The sequence below is a fragment of the Sesamum indicum genome, linkage group LG6 (genome assembly GCF_026168435.1).
Source record: "Sesamum indicum cultivar Baizhima isolate 11 linkage group LG6, ASM2616843v1, whole genome shotgun sequence".
NCBI lineage: Eukaryota > Viridiplantae > Streptophyta > Magnoliopsida > Lamiales > Pedaliaceae > Sesamum > Sesamum indicum.
This window is the reverse complement of record NC_142662.1, coordinates 1,561,819-1,581,186: the sequence shown is the minus strand read 5'-3', so window position 1 is coordinate 1,581,186 and position 19,368 is coordinate 1,561,819. Positions and strand designations below refer to the sequence as shown.

General features: G+C 31.0%; 1 protein-coding gene and 1 pseudogene across 1 annotated transcript; both read left to right on the top strand.

Moving 5' to 3' along the window:
* The first annotated feature begins 654 nt into the window (after positions 1 to 654).
* LOC105165651 (U-box domain-containing protein 3-like) lies at positions 655 to 4,656 on the top strand. The gene is given in 6 exon segments (XM_088881752.1): positions 655 to 1,369; positions 1,678 to 1,957; positions 2,203 to 2,319; positions 2,538 to 4,203; positions 4,206 to 4,390; positions 4,474 to 4,656. Coding segments are annotated over 5 exon segments (2,310 nt in total). The 5' UTR covers positions 655 to 1,369; positions 1,678 to 1,681; the 3' UTR covers positions 4,540 to 4,656.
* A 5,041-nt stretch (positions 4,657 to 9,697) lies between these two features.
* Positions 9,698 to 11,304, top strand: LOC105165652 (protein LIGHT-DEPENDENT SHORT HYPOCOTYLS 3 pseudogene; annotated as a pseudogene).
* The last annotated feature ends 8,064 nt before the right edge of the window (positions 11,305 to 19,368 follow it).

Genomic DNA, 19,368 nt, shown 5'->3' with positions numbered 1-19,368 from the left:
TATTCTGGTTGACGTTGACTCTGGAGAATGACACTTATTTTGTTGTTTAATTTAAGGTCCCTTCTTTGAAAATAATCAAACTCTTGGATCTGAAGTTCTGAACTGTATAAAGAAAATTTTGAAACCTCGTACGGTGAACCCGGGAAATAGCGGATATCTTCTCCTTATGATAGAGGATAAAATTAGCCATTTTAACCTCTACAAGATCTTCTTGGACTACATTACATTGTTCTTCACCAGCAAAGATCCAAACGTTTCCAGTAATCCGTCTACTCATTCTACACTGATCAGCAGGAACTTCACATCTCCAGCTTCTCTAAGTACATTATCTAATGCTGAAAACGCTTTCTTGATTATTCTCATTAGCTGATCATCCCCATGACCAACAAATTTGCAGCTACTAAAGCTGCCCTCTTTTCCTCCCTTATTTCTTGGTTTCTTCAGCTTCTAATTCTTGCTCAAAATGAAGCATAGTGCAGAGGGTTGGCAAGAGTTTTTGTTTCTTGGCTTTTTGCTGCATATCCTGAGGACTGGTTCATCGAAGACATGGGTTTTTATTTTAAGGCTTGACCCTTTTTCTGGGACTTCATCAAGATCTGCTTTTGTCCCTTTGGTTCAGTCTTCTTGCTCAAAGGCATAGCTAAACAGGTGGGTTTTTAAGCCAACGTTTAGATGACTTGCTTTAATGTCATTAATTAAGTAGAACTTCGCATTTTGATGCACATCTATCCGAGTTTTGTGCTTTTTCTTGGATTTATTGCACTTCGGGATTGTTATAATCAAGTGGTTCAAGTTACATGGGGTTCTAGGAAATGATGAAGATTTCCTTCGCCCTTGTTAGTGGTAAAAGTATCAGTCTTTCATGCTTGTGCAAATAAAACTGCTTTTGTTTCTTGAAGAGTTTGTCTCTGTTGTTTGGCATCTGAAGTCTGAAACAAAAATTCCTGACGTGAAGCAAGATAAAGCATTTAAAAGTTTTGGAGGCAAGCAGCTGGGAAAAATTGGTGTATATGTTTCTTACTCTGATTGTGGGAATATTTCCTTTTGCTTTTTGCTATTTCTTTGTTTCCCTTCTCTGTCAAATTTGGCGGGGGGATATTTTCTGCCTACTTTTGTCACATGTGTGTCATACAGATGCCGAAAAGAAACTAATGGAATGCTATAAGAAATAGGTGAAATTTCCTAGTAGTCTTTACCCCTCTTCTTAGTGAATATTTGCTTCTGAGGTTGTTGCCAAATGAGTATGATCTACTGAAACATCTTAATTCTTCTCCTTTTTTGGTTGCAAGAAATTTTTCTCGGCTGCAGAGTTGCTTGCAGGACGTATCTTGTAAATTTATTCACATGACAATTGACTCTTCAAGGACCGGTAAGCAGCTTGCTTCATGTACTCCAAATACTAGAAGAGATGGAATAGTAAATATTGCTGGTTGATTGTTGAGGTTTGAAGGTGGGAAGAGGGAGATCTGTGCTAAGATGCTTTTAGATCTGGTGGATGTAACAGTTCCTCACTGTTTTTGGATTATATTTACCTGATAACAGTTCCACTTGATTCTTATATTTTCTCAGGAGTCGTCTTATTTGTTTTGAATGTTACTGTCACCATGAAATATCTTGTGGGAGGAAATAAGCATTCTTTTTGTTCTGATTAGTCCTTCTTTCACTCTGTTCAAACAGGTCCATGGACTTAACATCATTAAGATGCCTTATTAACAGTATTTCTCGATTCAGTCATCTGGTGACATGCCGTGTATCAAAGATAATGCCAGCTGAGGAGGATCACAGAAGTATAGCTTCTCTCTTGAAGCATTTAAAACTAGTACTTGATGATGTTGCTGATCACAAAGCACCTCCCAATGAAGCTTTAATTAAAGAGTGTAAAAAGCTCGATGTAGCTGTGAATGACCTAAAGAAATTCATCGAGAAATGGTTTCCAAGAAAGAGCAAGATTCTTTGTGTGAGTTGCTTTGGCCTCAACATGGCTTTATCTGTTCCTTCTTTCCTTTCCACAGAACATGAATCTCGGAAACTAATGCATTATCATGTGAACCAATATCCAACGACTTTGTTACCTATCATGACCTTCCAGAAATCAAACAATGATTCAGTTTGATCCTAAACTTTAGAATGAATTTTCAGATGTTCTAATTATTTTTGGAAATAGTTTTGATGAATTTCCTTGTAACCCATTATTTGTTTCAGGTACTTCAGCGTAAGCCATTACTCCTGAAAATTCAAGTATCCTCAGTCAAACTGGCTTGCATTTTGTGCAGGCTATTTGAGTCATCACCGGGTGGTCTGAGTCTATCTAATGCTCAGGTAGGGATACAGTTGTAATGTAATCTTGCTCCATCTACTGCAGTTGCGGACTCCTTTCCTACAACAAGCTTGTTCATCACACATTTCCATTTTGTTTAGCATTTCCATTCTAACATTTTGCATATGAAGGTAAAATTGTATTTGCTGCTCTCTAAACACTACTATCTAAGCTGCATCTGATGACACCGTCGGATATCTGATGTTGAAGTATTTTCCAGATCTGTAGGCAGGAGTCTCAAAATCTAAAGCTAGGAGAACTATCAGGATGCATAGGAGAGATTCTTGAAATACAAAAAGAAGGGAGAACGCCTGATGATGGACGTCTTATGTTAATAGTTGAGTCCCTTAACTTGAGATCAAAACAAGAACTCTTGAGTGAGTTTATTGCAATAAAAAAGGAGAGACAGAAAGCTGAGTACAGCAAAATAACAGGGGATTTAGATCAAATTTCCCAAACTGTTGATCTGATATCTCGTATTCGTGATTGCATGGTTAAGCTTGAGAACTTTATAGCCAGAAATGGTTTGCAGATTCCTCCATATTTCCGCTGTCCATTATCTTTGGAACTCATGTTGGATCCTGTAATTGTCGCTTCTGGCCAAACTTACGAGGGGACTGCCATTCGGAAGTGGTTGGATCATGGACTGGTGACATGTCCCAAAACTGGTAACTTGCTTGCCCACAAAAATCTCATCCCCAATTATACAGTTAAAGCTCTCATAACGAATTGGTGTGACTTAAACAAAGTTGAATTATCCAGTAACCCTGACAATGCAGATTTGTGCTCAGTCCAAAGACATTCTGAGCACATGAATTGTTTAGATGATCTTCAATATCCTCCACAACTGAGAAGTTCAACATCCATACCATCACTTGAAGATGGGCATGGTTTCGAGACTCTGTACGTCGATGTTTCTCCTCGACTTAATGAAGAAGGTTATTGTCTTTTCAGGGAAAAATGTCATCAGCAATCCTCTGAACTTTCATATGTACATAGCAGGAGTGAATCAGCATCGACTGCAATCACCAGCATTGATTATCTCCCAGTGGCATCAACTGAAATTTCCAGAACATCCAGTAAGCAGGATGATGCTAGTAATAGATCAGGGGCTATAACAACATTTTACTCTCCTTCAAACAAAATTCCATCTTCAGGGGAACACCATAACAGCAGCAAAACAATGGCTGAAATAGTTAAGAATGGTAGCCGTAGGCCATCTAGAACACTTTCGTCTCCATCTGAGTTTGGGTCTACCAATTTGGCTAGTACTTCAGATGTGGACAAACTCATTGAAGACTTGAAGAGTTCATCAACTGAGCTGCAAAGCACTGCTGCTAGAGAAATACGGTTTCTTGCAAAATATAATATGGAAAATCGCTTCATTATAGGCCAGTGTGGGGCTATTTCCCCATTAACCTCTCTGTTGTACTCAGATGTCGAGCTGATCCAAGAGCATGCAGTCACAGCCCTTCTAAATTTATCAATCAATGAAAAAATCAAGGCTAGAATTGGAGCAGAAGGTGCTGTAGAACCACTTATCCATGTCTTGAGAATTGGAAATGCAGTGGCCAGAGAGAATGCTGCAGCTGCTCTTTTTAGCCTCTCACTTCTGGGTGAGTACAGGATAAAAATAGGTCGATCAGGTGCTGTTAAACCTTTGGTTGATCTTTTACAATCAGGTACCCTCAGAGGACTGAAGGACGCTGCCACTGCCTTATTTAACCTATCAATATTTCAAGAAAATAAGGCTCGTATAGTTCAAGCTGGAGCAATTAAGTACTTGGTTCGATTAATGGACCCTGCATCAGAAATGATTGACAAAGCTGTCGCACTTCTTGCAAATTTGTCTACTATCACAGAAGGATGCTCCGCTATTGCCCGAGAAGGGGCATACCATTACTTGTCGAGATTGTCGAGACAGGATCTCAAAGAGGAAAAGAAAATGCTGCCTCGATACTGTTGCAGCTGTGCATCAACAGTCCCAGATATTGTCGGAGTATTCTGCAAGAAGGAGTTGTTCCCCCTCTCGTCACATTGTCTCTCTCTGGCACTCCCAGAGCTAAGGAAAAGGTACGCAGTTCCATCCATCGGCTATTATATGTATTGGCTTTGATTTTTGAAAATCTTACATATTGCTTCCTTATTTGAAGCAGGCTCAACAGCTTCTTAGTCACTTCCGCAGCCAGCGTAAGAGTGCGGTCGTGAGAGGAAGATCATGAAAGGCAACAATAATTTATCCATTAACGCTTTCTTTTCTGCATCTTATGGCTATCATAGGTAAAAGATTTTGTCCAGAGACATTGCTTCTGAATGGATTATTACCTTATGATCACTCATATATCCGTTGCAACCATATCGTCTGACATGCATATAGAATTAGACCTTTTTGTCTGACTGCACCAAATGCAAGTAGTCCTGTACAGAGGTTTGTATAAATGCTTAATCTCATGGACGGCATTTTCTCTAGTTTCAAAATATGCCCATACGTCGATAGTTTGAATCATCACAAGGATAATTAACTGCTAAAACCGTTGCTGCATCTTTAGACTATCATGGGAAACTTTTGGATCATTTCTCACTGAAGCTGTCAACAATTTCCAGCTATCAAGATCAAGAAAATTATAGGGTTCATATCAGACTCATATCTATCTTGATATCTGAATCGTAAGCTGGATTTCTTCTTCTCTCTACTGATAGATCACACTGTCTCTTGAAATTGCTAAAGCGTGTTAGGTGATCTAGATTTTCACATATGCTGGAACACTATTGTGAAAACACTCAGATGTTTCGTTCCGGATCTTCTGCTGTAATTTTGAACGATGATCAATCGTTGTACCATGTAAGATCATTGGAATGTTAGATTTATTACCAGAATACAATGCCTATCCTCTTGTGAATTTGAACAGATAGTCCCTTGAGAATTTGAACCAAATTCTTGATGCAGTTCTTGGTAAGCCAAGTAGTGACCGAGGAAATTATTTAAGGGTGTATTTGGATTTGAGGATAGAATTTATAGGGAAATTAATCCATTTGAAAAGAATTTAAAATTCATCTATATTCATCAAAACATAGTTCAAAACTCGAATGAAATGGTTTGAAATTCTTTAAATTTAAAATAATCCCAGGATTTGTTATTACGGATGATTTCAAATACTCCACTTCAAAGCAACCTAAGGTAAATCAAAAGGTGCCCTTGAGGTTGTAATTGTACTTACAAGTACACACCTTATTTAGTGGCACAAGTTTAGACAAACAATCCTCTACGGTACATTAATTACACTAACACCCCCTAAAGGGCTGTATTTATAATTTTATAAAAGATAGGAGGTGTTCGCGTATTTATACCCATTTTCAAAAGGTGTCAATGCAATTTATCCAATTATTTAACCTCCAGTATGTTTTGTGATTGAGCAATTTAAATCTGCATTTTGAATGCTGATGCGATGTCTTATGTCGCTTGACCATTTTTTCATAATCACTTATGGGATTAACAAAATCTTAATATTTCGATAGAAGATACAATTTTTAGCTTTTAATCTACCATATTTGCCGTTATCTAATTATAAATTATGTCTAGTAATTCTAAAATTTAACTATAATTTATATCTGCACAATTAATTATGAAGTTAAACCAAATGGCAAATATTTTTTTCTAAAACAAATTATTCAAAAATTAATTATCTTATAATAATGTTATCTTATAATTAATTATGCAACAAATCGGACCTTAGTACATATGGTCCTGCAGGCTACCACTTGAAATACGTATTAGGACCACTTATACGTACTAAATCCCACGAGTTGGCTTTACGAACTTTTATAATATATGTTGGTCCGAATTTGGGATGTATCGTATTTACTGTATATGGGAATTTGTCATTAAAAAAATAAAAATAAAAATTAAAATAATGAAGAGAGTTATGTGGTCCAAGCTGTTTGGGAATATTGCACTCTGTATATATACGGTTGTCAAATAAATACTTTTGTGAAAAAAATACACACATAAAATATCAAATATGTTAGGATTATCGAACTTGGTGATTTTTTATATAAAAGAAAAGGCAACGCATACGTTAATAATTGGTACTAACGACGATTTTAGAATAAAATAAAGTAATTACTAGAGTTGAAAAACTGTATCTACATAAGGCAGCATTGTCGTAAAATTGTCGAGCTAATTATAATAAATAATATGAACTTTTTATTATACTTTTGTGTTATATATTGATATTGTTGCAGTAACGTGGGATTGACACGTACTTTTTTAATAAAAAAATAAAATATAATTTAAAAATATGAGCATTAATTTAGCATAAAATACTCATGGACGTGAAATGGGTAATTAATTAATGTGTATTAATTAAGAGGGATGGTATTATCAAGAAAAAAAGAGGAGAAAATTAAGGTAGGCTAGGCTACTTTTGAGGTTGTCTAGACATTGATTGTGGAAGAATTATCTCAACGTGTGTGTTTTAAACTCATAATTACTATTCTCAATGTACGTATTTATTATTAATAATTATATTTTAATTAGTTTTTGGTAATTATTAAATTCATATGTTGGAATTAATGCCCTTTGTCTTCTTCATTAGGAGGTAATAAGGGTTTGGTACCTCAAAAGAGTAACATTTACACACACACACATAATATATATATATATATATATATATATATAGAGAGAGAGAGAGAGAGAGAGAGAGAGACCTTTTAATTTTGGCAAATCAACTTGCTTATGTTTGATAATTTTATGTTCCTTTTTTTTAAAAAAAAATTATAAATATATTTGATTTTTTTTTTTTTAAAAGTAGACATATTCTGAAGTTGTGAATATATTTGTTTGAATTTAAAACTTACAATTATCGACTTCAGGATCTCATAATTTTGTCAGAAAATTGGGAATTACAACCAAAGTTTAATTATTACATTATATGTGAAGAAAGGAACATGTTTTATCAGAAAACATTATTTGATACTTAATTTCATGAAAAGTTTGGTTTTTAATAAATAGATATAATGCATTGTATTAATCATTCACGTTCAAATTTCAACTGTTGATTGAGATACATAGTAATAATTTCAAATTAAATAGTAAAGGCTATGTGCCAATTAATTAATTAATTGCAAGCATCTATTCATATATAGTATCATGCTGAATTCTACGATTGATCATAGATGTAAAGATGATAATTATTCATAATAAATAAATTAGTTATGGTACCTCACCTTTCCTTACCTTGTTGTTAGTCAAGTAACGCCCGTTGACTAATTCTCTAATCAGTAGATAATCTTAAAAACGTTATCAATATTTAATCTACCGACAGTATTAAGAACGGAAAAGACTCAATTCTAATTAATAAATTCTTACAATGATTTATTTAAATTAAATTGTACATATCCCACAACATAACCAACCACTATGACATTATAAATTATGTTGTGTTAACACTAGTTATTGAACTAAACAAATAATTACGAATTTGCAAGTTCAATTGGCTAAGCAAATATTCTTACAATGAACAATGAGCTCTATTATTTATAAACCAGATTACTTGTAATAAAAGTACAAAGAAAAACACAAATATCAATATGAATGAAAGTAGAAAGTATGTATAAATTAGATCTCCTAATTTATTGGAATGAAACATTCACCAAATCTTTAATCAAAATTAAAGAAATTAGCTAGACATGCTCATAGAAGAACGCATAAAAAGAAAAGAGAAAAATATAATAAAAGCAGGGAGAATGTTTAGAGAGGAGAGATCAAGGATCCAAGATCAAAAGTTATTCATATGATGTACTGCATCAATATTTATATTGACTAGTTATCTAATCCTATTAGAACTAGAAAAAGTAGATTCCTAATAAAATTAAAAGACTTAAGGAATTAAAATTGTTAAGGTAAGTTCCCAATCAACCACAAATCTTTCGAAAAGCCGTCTTTTGGACTTTTCTTTTTCAATCGTTTTTCCGTAGGTTTAGGCATGGGTACGCTTAACTAGTAATTCTAATCTGTCAAAATGTTGATTGTGGTCTCTTTCTTCCTTTTTCATTTCCCTTATAAGCCAATTCTGCAATATCACACTTAGTTAGGAGTATTTGACATCAAAAGATAACAAGATATCACTGAAATTATAATATAAATATGCTCGTATCATTTTTAAACAACGACGAATATTTGTAATTACAACAAACCTTCAGAGGAGCCCGTTACTCTGAAATAATAGTTAATTGAGAAATATTTAAATTTTATGAAGTTCAATATAAGTTAGAATTGATATGTATACATATATACCATGAATGGAAAATCCTTTTTTAATTATGTTTGGACATGGTTCATGATGGAGCACTTTTCCTAGATTATTAGTAGCAACTGTTTTCAAGTCTTCCACAAAGTCGTGTTACAGTTGTGTTCATTAACACTACCTTTTTCAACATGCGACTACAATATAATATATGTAATTAGCTAGGGGGTTGAAAATAAACATGGAAAGAACAAGAGAAATTGACGCCTTCGATTTGACAACATTGGATCCCAATTTTACATGTTAAAGTACCCTTGGAAAAAACACGTTTTTATCAAGATGATGGTCACAACAAATTCTCATTCATATGAATTAATGTTTGATGCACTTCATGCAGTATATAGTCATGTTTTTTTTGTAACATATATATAAAGAAAACATTAAATAATGTTATTGAATTTTGAGTTCATCTTTTTTTGTGAGAGATACGAGTGTAAATGTTGGAAACATTTGAAGATAGATGGATAACCATTTGCGTAAATTACAACGATCTCTTATAAGGTTTAACATAATTATAAATATTCACTTGTTTGAAAAATTATCAGTACTTCCTTGATTTTAACGATCGTATAATAATTAGCCTAATCCGTTATATTTTTATCCATTTTTTATGGTGAACTGACCAAAATGTTCTTGTAGATTAAAAATTATAATTTTATTTATTTTTTATTTTTTTATAGACCAAGTGGATAATTTTTTTTATACTTTTTAAAATTTTAACATCCATCTCGTTTGATTTTTTTTATAATTTTTTAATTTTTAAAAAAAAAATACAGCAAAAGCAAAATTGACAATTTAACACCTCAATCCAAAAATTACATAACTTTATCAAATATAAAAAAAAATATTTATAATTTTTTAAATAATTAGAGGACGCTCGTAATTTGTGGATGTAATTTACACTAAACGTTAAAACTAAAAAGCAGGACTTCGAGTAGAGAAAAGGGGTTAATATAGTAATTTGAACAAGTGAGAGTAGTGTTACTGTTAGGCCATCTTTCAACCTTTTTCCTGTCTCCATCTCAACCTGCTGTCTGCCTCTTTCCATTTCCAGAAAAGCCCTAAAACACACACACACACACACACACACTTGTCTCTCTCTCTCTCTCTCTCTTTCTTGAAGAATAATAATAATAATAATAATATAAAAAAGAAGGTGTTCCCCTATTCTGGGGAAAACAATAATAATTCCAGGAAATCCATCACCAAACTACACTAGGATCCTTCTTTCCAAGATTTTCTTTTCTTTTTTACTATACATTCTTCAAACCCACAAACACCCCTTCTCTCTCCCTCTCTCTCTCTCATATCAATCCATCAGTCTCATCATCATCATCATAAGTCTTCTTTAGTCACACAAAAATGGCAATCTCCTGATATATCAATCAACAAACCCGCTTTCTTCTTTCCCTTTTGGTGATCTTTTCAACTATTATATATATATATTGAGTTTGATAGCTCATCACATCACCTCTATAAATCCATCAATATTTCCTACTCCACTAAATTAAAAGCGTGCTTTCTTTTAATTCTTCTCATCTGAAACCCTACCTAGAAACAAAATGAAGCTTGCTGCTGTGATAGGAGAGGAGTGTTAGATCAAGAAACCACTATCTACCAATTGTTACCAAACCCTATTACTATTAGCCCTAAACTCTATAAATTTTCTTAAATTATTAAGTGGGTTTTTATTTTATTTTTTCTTAAATTTTTGGTTGCGTATGTGAAAATTACTCTCAAGTTATATATGGATTCTCCGTCGTCATTTCCTCAAGTGGAAAGCTCCAACTCCGAGAACACTGGCGGCGCCGCCTTCTCCCCAGCCGGCACCCCTTCATCCAGCTCCAGCCTGAGCCGCTACGAGAACCAAAAACGGCGAGACTGGAACACCTTCTGCCAGTACCTAAAGAACCACCGCCCGCCGCTCGCCCTCACCCGCTGCAGCGGCGCCCACGTGCTCGAGTTCCTCCGCTACCTCGATCAGTTCGGGAAGACCAAAGTCCACAACCCAATCTGCCCCTTCTACGGTCACCCCCACCCACCCGCTCACTGCCCCTGCCCGCTCCGCCAGGCCTGGGGCAGCCTCGACGCCCTCATCGGCCGCCTCCGCGCCGCCTACGAGGAAAATGGAGGCAACCCAGAGACTAACCCCTTTGGTGCTCGAGCCGTACGGCTTTACCTGCGAGAAGTCCGCGACTTGCAGTCAAAGGCGAGAGGGGTTAGCTACGAGAAGAAAAAACGGAAACGCCCCCCACAACAGTTGAACGCGGTGGCGCCGCCGCATCAACCGCCGTCTCCGGGAGAAGGTTAATCAACATGGACCCTCCTCTATATATTGGGTATGTTCTTGAAATAATCAATAATCTATACACATATCTGTCTTCCTTGGATCGTACGTAGTTAATTTCTTGAGGAATGTAGGGTTAGATATACATCTACTGAATTTGCTGGAGAGAATCCATATGCTTAGATCTTGAGGATTACTGCTTTTAATTTCAAACAACGTACTGTAGCAGTTTGAATAACAGTAATAGTCGCAGTTGAGAGCAGCAACAGCTGCTGTCTTAAAAAGTTGGAAGTCGTAGTTATAAACTTGCAAATTGATTACATACTGCTTTTCAATATTCTTACAACACTGTCTTTCATCTTCTTTCAATTTTTGAGAATATGGGCTTTTACTCATTGCCATATGCTTTTGTTTTCACCATCATGACTTGGTGTCTGCAAAGCTTTATCTCTTGCTGACTTTTCTTCCCACGTTTTACGTATGTATATATATATATATATATCGAATTAATTAATAAATAAAATTTTTATTATTAAATTTATTAGTAGATAATTAAATTTCTTATACTATATAAGATTAGTAATCAAAATTTTATTATTACTATTTAACCATTTTGTTATAGTATTCGTTAATTAGGGAAAATATAAAAAGGTAAATGAATGTAATCCAATTTTGAGGTTGTAATTAAATTTGTCGATTGCCGACAACAGTCAAGTGCATGATTGATTATATAAAACTTGGAGTGTGGTCAGAGAAAAGTTCATTCGTTCAAGTAACTAAAAGCTCATGATTTCATAATTTATACATAGAGTAAATTACAATCACCTTTATTGAGATTTAATATAATTATAAATATTTTTTCGTTATTTAAAAAATTATAAATACTCCCTAATATTTGATGAAATTATGTAATCCTTAAAATGAGGTATAAAATTATCAATTTTATCCTTACTGTATTTTTTTATTTTTAAAAAAAATAAAAAACTTATAAAAATCAAACGGAATGGATAAAAAAATTATCCACTTAGTCCATAAAAGAATTTAAAAATAAATAAAATTATAATTTTTAATCCACAAGGACATTTTGGCCAATTTTCATACAAATGGATGAAAATATAACGGATTGGGCTTATTGTAAGACGACCGTTAAAATCAGAAGGGTATTTGTAATTTTTCAAATAACAAAGGGTATTCGTAATCATGAAAAAATATTAGCATCATTTTGTAATGTTGTAAATAAGTAAATTATCTCCCTACAAAAAAATAATAATTATTTTTTTTGTATTTTAAAAGAATATAGCAATTTACTCCTAATATTTTTTAAAATAAAGCAATATACCTCCTTAAACAAGGAAATACATTGCATCATTTTAAAAAATACAGCGGGTAAAAGATGAAGCACAATACTTCCTTAAATAAGAAAATAAATACATTATTTTATAAAATATAGAGGGCTCAATTAGTACTGTTTTTATAATTGCGTTAAAACTCCCTGTCTATATTTTAATTGGTAAGTAATTAATAGCAGCATAATTGACATATGCTAAACTTTATCTTTTTGTCTTTAGTATTTTATTGTGTGGGGTATGATCAGACAAAGACTTTATCATGATATATATATATATAACAATTATAAAGAAATTGTGTAAGATAATAATTTGTATGATTTATTATTTTTAGCTTCTGAATTTTGGTGTATTGCTGTTGAAAAAAATAAGGTTGTTAGATATAGATGATGATCATCTCAAGATTAATGGTTTTGTTTGTGTATATATGTTAGTGTTTATTTGCAGAAATCGTGGTTTAATTAAGGTTTATATATACCCTTTAATTAATTACTTGTCTCCATTTCTTTTTGTCCAAAACTTACATGTATGTATATATGTATTTATATATATGGTGATGGAGATGATGTTTGAGAAGATATGAGGGAAAAAGAATGATGGAAGCTTGTGGTATTGGCTAATTAAGTTTATTTAGAGGATTCATGATGTAATTATAATTACGGTAAAATTATATTTTTGATCTTGTAACTTTAGGTCATTAGCACTTTTGATCCTATAACTTACTTTATTTACATATTTAGCCCTTCTTTTGACGAATTTAGTTCTGAATATTTTACATTTGGTCCTTTTTTGGATAAATTTAGTTCTGTATTTACAATTTTAACTTAACAGCTCATACTTATAGGATAAAAAATGAGATTTATTACAGTGTAAATAGGACCAAAATTGTTAGTAGTAATGTCAATATTATAATTAATTAATATCAAGAATAAAATTGAATATAGATATGTATACATATACTTGTATTAACATGAGTAAAATTGAAAGTAAAAACTTGTGTTTAGTATGTAAAATAATTAGTTAGGAATTACACATCTATATATTATTTATTTCTTGAATCCAAAAATTTGATGAAATACTCTATAATATCTTATATATTTAGGTTTTCAAATACTTTATTATAATATATGTTTGAAAAATTTATAAGCTTGCCCATGCACCCTCTTACACTTCACCAGATATACCTATAATACAAATTACTTAGCCACTCTAGCAGATATCAAGTCTAACAACTGTTGTATGGTCGTGGTCATTGCTACAGCTATTTTATTATTAATCATGACAATTAATTATGATTAAATGTTGTATTTTTTATAATATATATCGAAGCAAAACCTAGTTGAAACCCCAAATATCAAGGCGTTAATTGAAAAACAAAAAAAAAATTAAAATTAAAAAAATGAATTAGTGCATGCATGACAAAAGTAACAGCCCAAGCTACTGACTAAAATTAGATATTTGCAGATGAATAGTAGAGGTAGAGGTGCAGATATGGCAGTTTGTGAAATCTCTACTGTTCCACCAGTATTACTATTTGTGTAATAAATTCACCCATCATCACTACCTACCAATATATATATATATATATATATAAATATTATTTGCTGCCGCCAAAATAATAATTGTATACACCATGGAATGCCACTAAATACAATATTTATATATATATAAATAGAGCCATGCATAATATTATATATATATATATATATATATATTGTAAATAGCTATTGTACGATTCTAACGGGGACTAATATATACATATATATATATTGCATGTATATTTTGTAGCATCCTCTGACGATATTATAATTATATCTCTCCTAAATATTATATTTAAAGTAAATCTGTTTTATTTACATGTAATATGCACATAATACAGTCCATGCTCATTATGAACACATAATTTCATTATCACTACAAGCACAATTGACTCCTCGTCCACAAGATTATATATATATACACACACACACATCAAACACTACAAAAAAAAACTTTTATAATTAGTTCACACGTCATCCATATTTTATTACTTTATAGGATCCGAAAATGTGATTTCCATTTTTACTACCAAATAAGGAGAAAATTGCATATTGGCCCGACCTGATTGAAATACAAGGTTTGGAGCTAGCCCTCGGTGGGCAAAGATCTATATCTGGCAAATATTAGCAGGAAAATGAGCCTGCAACTTAGTAAGCAAATATTCGACACTATCTATGTATGTACATCGAATGTACTCCAAGTAAGACAGAATGAGCAACGTACATAAAGTATAATCAATTTAGTTTCAATACAAATAAATTTTATCTAATACTCAGTGAACTCACACAAAACAACTAATTAAACTCATTTTTTTCTTAGTCTATTTACAAGAAGGTGATATAATATTTTTTTTTCTACCAACTCAGCCTCAACGTTCATTTCATAATTAAGTGAATCCCTTTGACACGCCATACAGGCTCATCAATCTCATTTGCATCATAGCTCTTTCAATTCGCATCATAGTACTTTTCACATCGCATCATAATTCTTTTTATATCCATCATAACTCTTTCATTTTGCCACATAAGCTATTCAACAACATCAAGAGGTAGTCACATCACAGTTATAACAATTTCTGTTACTCTGTCGTTTCCACATATCACCGCTCTTATAACAACTAGCAATGTAAAACCACATATTGACATACTTTCATTTACAAGCACCAACAACACGTCATTCAACAAATATAATATTTCAATCTATTTTCTCATTTCATGTACACAATATCAAAAATTCAAATTAAATCATCCACCACTCATAAATTTTCAGATAAATCAGCTTTAGCACGAATTACAGATTTATATAAACCAATACCACAAAGAAAATAAAACATATATCGATAATACTAATTATTTACTTACTTTGACCTTACAATGCTTTAATTATCAAATAGATAGTTGTTCAGTCCTCTCGCTTTAACTCTAGATCCTATAATAAGTTATAATACATAAAATAAATATACCGAGAATATCATAATTTTTAAAATATTAAATATTATTCGTATAATTTCTAATTATCTTTTAATATTTCATTCCTATCAAATTAAATATAAATATTTGTCCATTTCTCCTGAATAACTAGACAATCTAAACTTTCTAAAAATATTTATAATTTATCAATTAATTCATAGAAACTTATTTTATTAAACCCCTCATCTGCTTATAGTTATCGTTCTTAGCAACAATTATAAATTAAATCATTTCAAAAATCTCATTTTCTTTTTAATAAATATAATATTTTCAAATACAACTTTCTCATATTTCTTAAATATAATTTTCAAAGAATTGTTTTTATAAATTTTCTATCAATTATTCACTACTATAGAATTTAATTAAATACCAATATTTATAATTAACCATTTGGTCAATAAGCCTGACGAAATTGAGCAGATTAATTATTATAATAGTTAAATCTAGTATATTTAATAATTTAATTAACCAACTATTACATTCTTATATCAAAATATCATATTTAATTAGATACTAATTTAAATAGCCAAAATCATATAAATTTTCAGTTAAGCACCACAATGGACAATATAAATTATATTTAATAAATGAAAATACAGCAATATAATTATATAATTGAATAATAATTTAAAACCAAAAATCTTCTTACCTTTTTGCAATAATATTAATATTTGGGTTGTTTGATGAATATAATATTAAATTAGGGTTGCCATATTAGCAGAATGCGCAGCTCACGACAACTTTGTAAGGTACTAAGATCAAACTCAAACTCATTGGCTGTTCAAACTACAGAAAGCAAATTACAAACACAAACTGCTGATGAATTCGTGAATCATGTTTTTCAATGTAACTTACGTACGTTTTTTTTAGTAAATTACGTACCATATTTGCATGCAAAATTAAATAAATGAAATACACAAACACCAAAACATCATATGAATGCCCAAACAATAACATGATATATCAACACAAACCAAAATAAGGGTACTGTAAAATACTAATTTAATTGACCAAATTTCAGCCTTATAACCAAATTAATTAATATTCATTAGTCTCGTAATAACGACCTTTGGAACGACAAGTAAAGCTGTTAAAAATTTATAATGTCCCCATTGAGAACGACTTTTGTAATACATCTGGTAAAAGAAGTCATCCATATTCACACGATTTTTGTAACACCTTTTATACATTCGCTTTCAACCGATTTTTTATACGGTCTTCGTAACGGGTTCACATTTTTTTCGAGAGCCGTTACAAATTTTGCCGGCCGTGCGAAAAATCATACGAAAATATTAAAAGCCAAAAATACGTTATGATGTTTGTAACGGTTTTCCATATTTACAAATTTGTAGCGGCTTTGCGCATAACATTAGTAACGGCTACCATTATAAGAAACATTGATCGTCCCTAATTTCAGAAACAAATACAAAAACCCGTTACACATTGTAACTGCCAATATCTTGTAACTATTTTACAGATATATTAATATTGCAACGGCTTTTTCAATGATTTCAGCCGTCACAAATAATTTAAATTGTTATCAGCCTTGACATAACATCCTAACTATTACAAATATGTAGCAAACGCCGTGCATATTAGAGCCGTTACAAAAAACACTGTTATAAATTCTGTGTTTTCTTATAATATATTTTATTGATCATGCATGTTTGATAATAATTTTTAAATCATGATTATTTATAATATAAGGAACCATCAACTTTTTTTCTGTACCCTAGATAATCTATTTAAATCTCCTACAGAGCTAGTCTAAATCATCTCTCACACAAAATATAATTTAAAATTAGAGCGTAAACTAATATAAGATTATAGCTCAATAGCAACGAAACAAATTAATAAGTAAAATAATACGCATTGCTAATTTATATTATTTAATATAAAAATTTATTGACTATTGAATTTAACAATAAAATTGACTTGCTAATGAATTTAACAATGGGTTGTTTAAATATATATTAAATAATCTAGATTAGTAACGAAAGTTTTATTTACTAACTAGATCGATGGCAATTTTAGCATTAATTTTTTTTTCTATTGTTATTAAGTCATTTTCTTGGAATTGTCCTTACTTGATTTAGATAAGAATTTTTTAGAATCATTAGAAAGATAAAAATTATATGGGAATTTGAGACTGAAATAATAGCTATTTAATTTGGTTATTATCTTTTTAGAAATAAAATTTTAAATATACATAAAATCTTTACTTTTAAGTTTGGCAAAATTATATATTCGATTTATAACTTTAGATCATTAGTATTTTTAGTGTTGCAACTTACTCTTTACAGTTACTCATTTTTTATGTAGTCCTATATTGACAATTTTGGTCTCATTCACCCTAACAAATCTCATTTTTTATCTTATAACTATAAATCGTTAGGACCAAAATTATCAACACATGACTAAATTTGTCAAAACAGACCAAATGTAGGATGTTCAAGAATATATTCGTAAAAAAAAATTGTAAATAAAATAAATTACAGGACAAAAAATACTAATGATCTAAAATTACATGACCAAATAATTTTGCCTTTAGTAATTTTAAAATCCCATAAAAAAAAAAAAGATAATTAGATACTATGAATGCTTACTACTATGATTGATGCAGTCTTTTATCGTTACGAAATGCTACATCTGAACTACAATATTATTAAAAGAGTGAGCTCTTCATCATAGTCCAGTCAAGAAACAAAATTAATCAAAATCATTCCTTATAATTAAATCATAAATATTCTACTATTGAAAATAATTTATATATATTCAAATAAATTTAATATTATAATTACGGGTTAATTGTATTTTGCCATCTGAACTATAACCCTTTTTTACTTTGGCATTTTTTTTATTTTTTTTTGTGTCAAATTACCATCTCAAATTTACAAAATTTTGCACTTTGCCATTTATAACTATCTTTTCACCAAGTTCTTTGCCAAACAAAAAATCACATGCAATGCACATGTGATATTTAAGAGTTATATGATGTGATATTTTTCTAGCAAAAAACCAGTAAGAAAAATGATCATATATTGTAAAGTGTAAATTTCGCAAAGTTGAGATGACAAATTGACAAAAAAAAAAAAAAATAGATGTCAAAGTGTAAAAACGGATATAATTCAAATGCGAAAATGTAATTTACCCTATAATTAATCTATCTTACAACAGATAGCTAGAATTTCACTAATTCCATTTGTCGTTTGCTTTGTAATATGAAATAAATGATCAATAGGGTTGAAATCATGAATTAATTATGAATATAAAGAATGCGATTATAAGTAGTGGACTGTATAAATTATAATTAAATCATGTGTAATTTCACTTATGTCCTTGCAATCACAATGTAGCAGAAAACGCTGATATAAACCATTCCAAATTTTAGGGACATATTTGACCTTTTTCATTTTTTAAATTTGAATAACTTATCATACAAATAACTTAAATACGGCAACACTTCAAAAAAAAAAATGAATTATTTTTATATTATAAATCACTGTGGCTTAAAAATCATAGCATATCAATATCATCTAATTGTCACGTCAAATGAAATCAATTACAAAAATTAAATTTTAACCATTGTTAATCATAATTTTCAACGTCAGCATTGTTTGAAGAAACAACAACTAATAACCATTGCACAGTCGTTGTTAATTGATATCTTTTTTATTTTTAACCATAATAAAAAATTTTATTTTTTTTAATGTAAATTGAGTCGGATCAATTATTACAGACTACAAATATATGATAACTGCATGATTAGGTTGAATAAATGAATCAAATTAGATTTTTATTCAAAATTTTATTTCATCTTCGATTTCATTTAATATATACACGTAATTATATAATTTATTTTATTTAAAAAATATATATAAAAAATAATGTGTATGTATTAATTAAAATAAAAACTACAACATAGTTTTAGGTTAGATAATATAAAGAAATGATATTAGTGAAGGGGAAGATGTAGAGCAGTAATTGCCTAATCACTGCGTTGCCTAATTTTGGAAAGGAACATATGTAACAGTAACATAAAGAAATGTGCGACTGTCCTCTGCCACATTCACAAACAATTGGGCTAAACAACAAGTATCGTCTC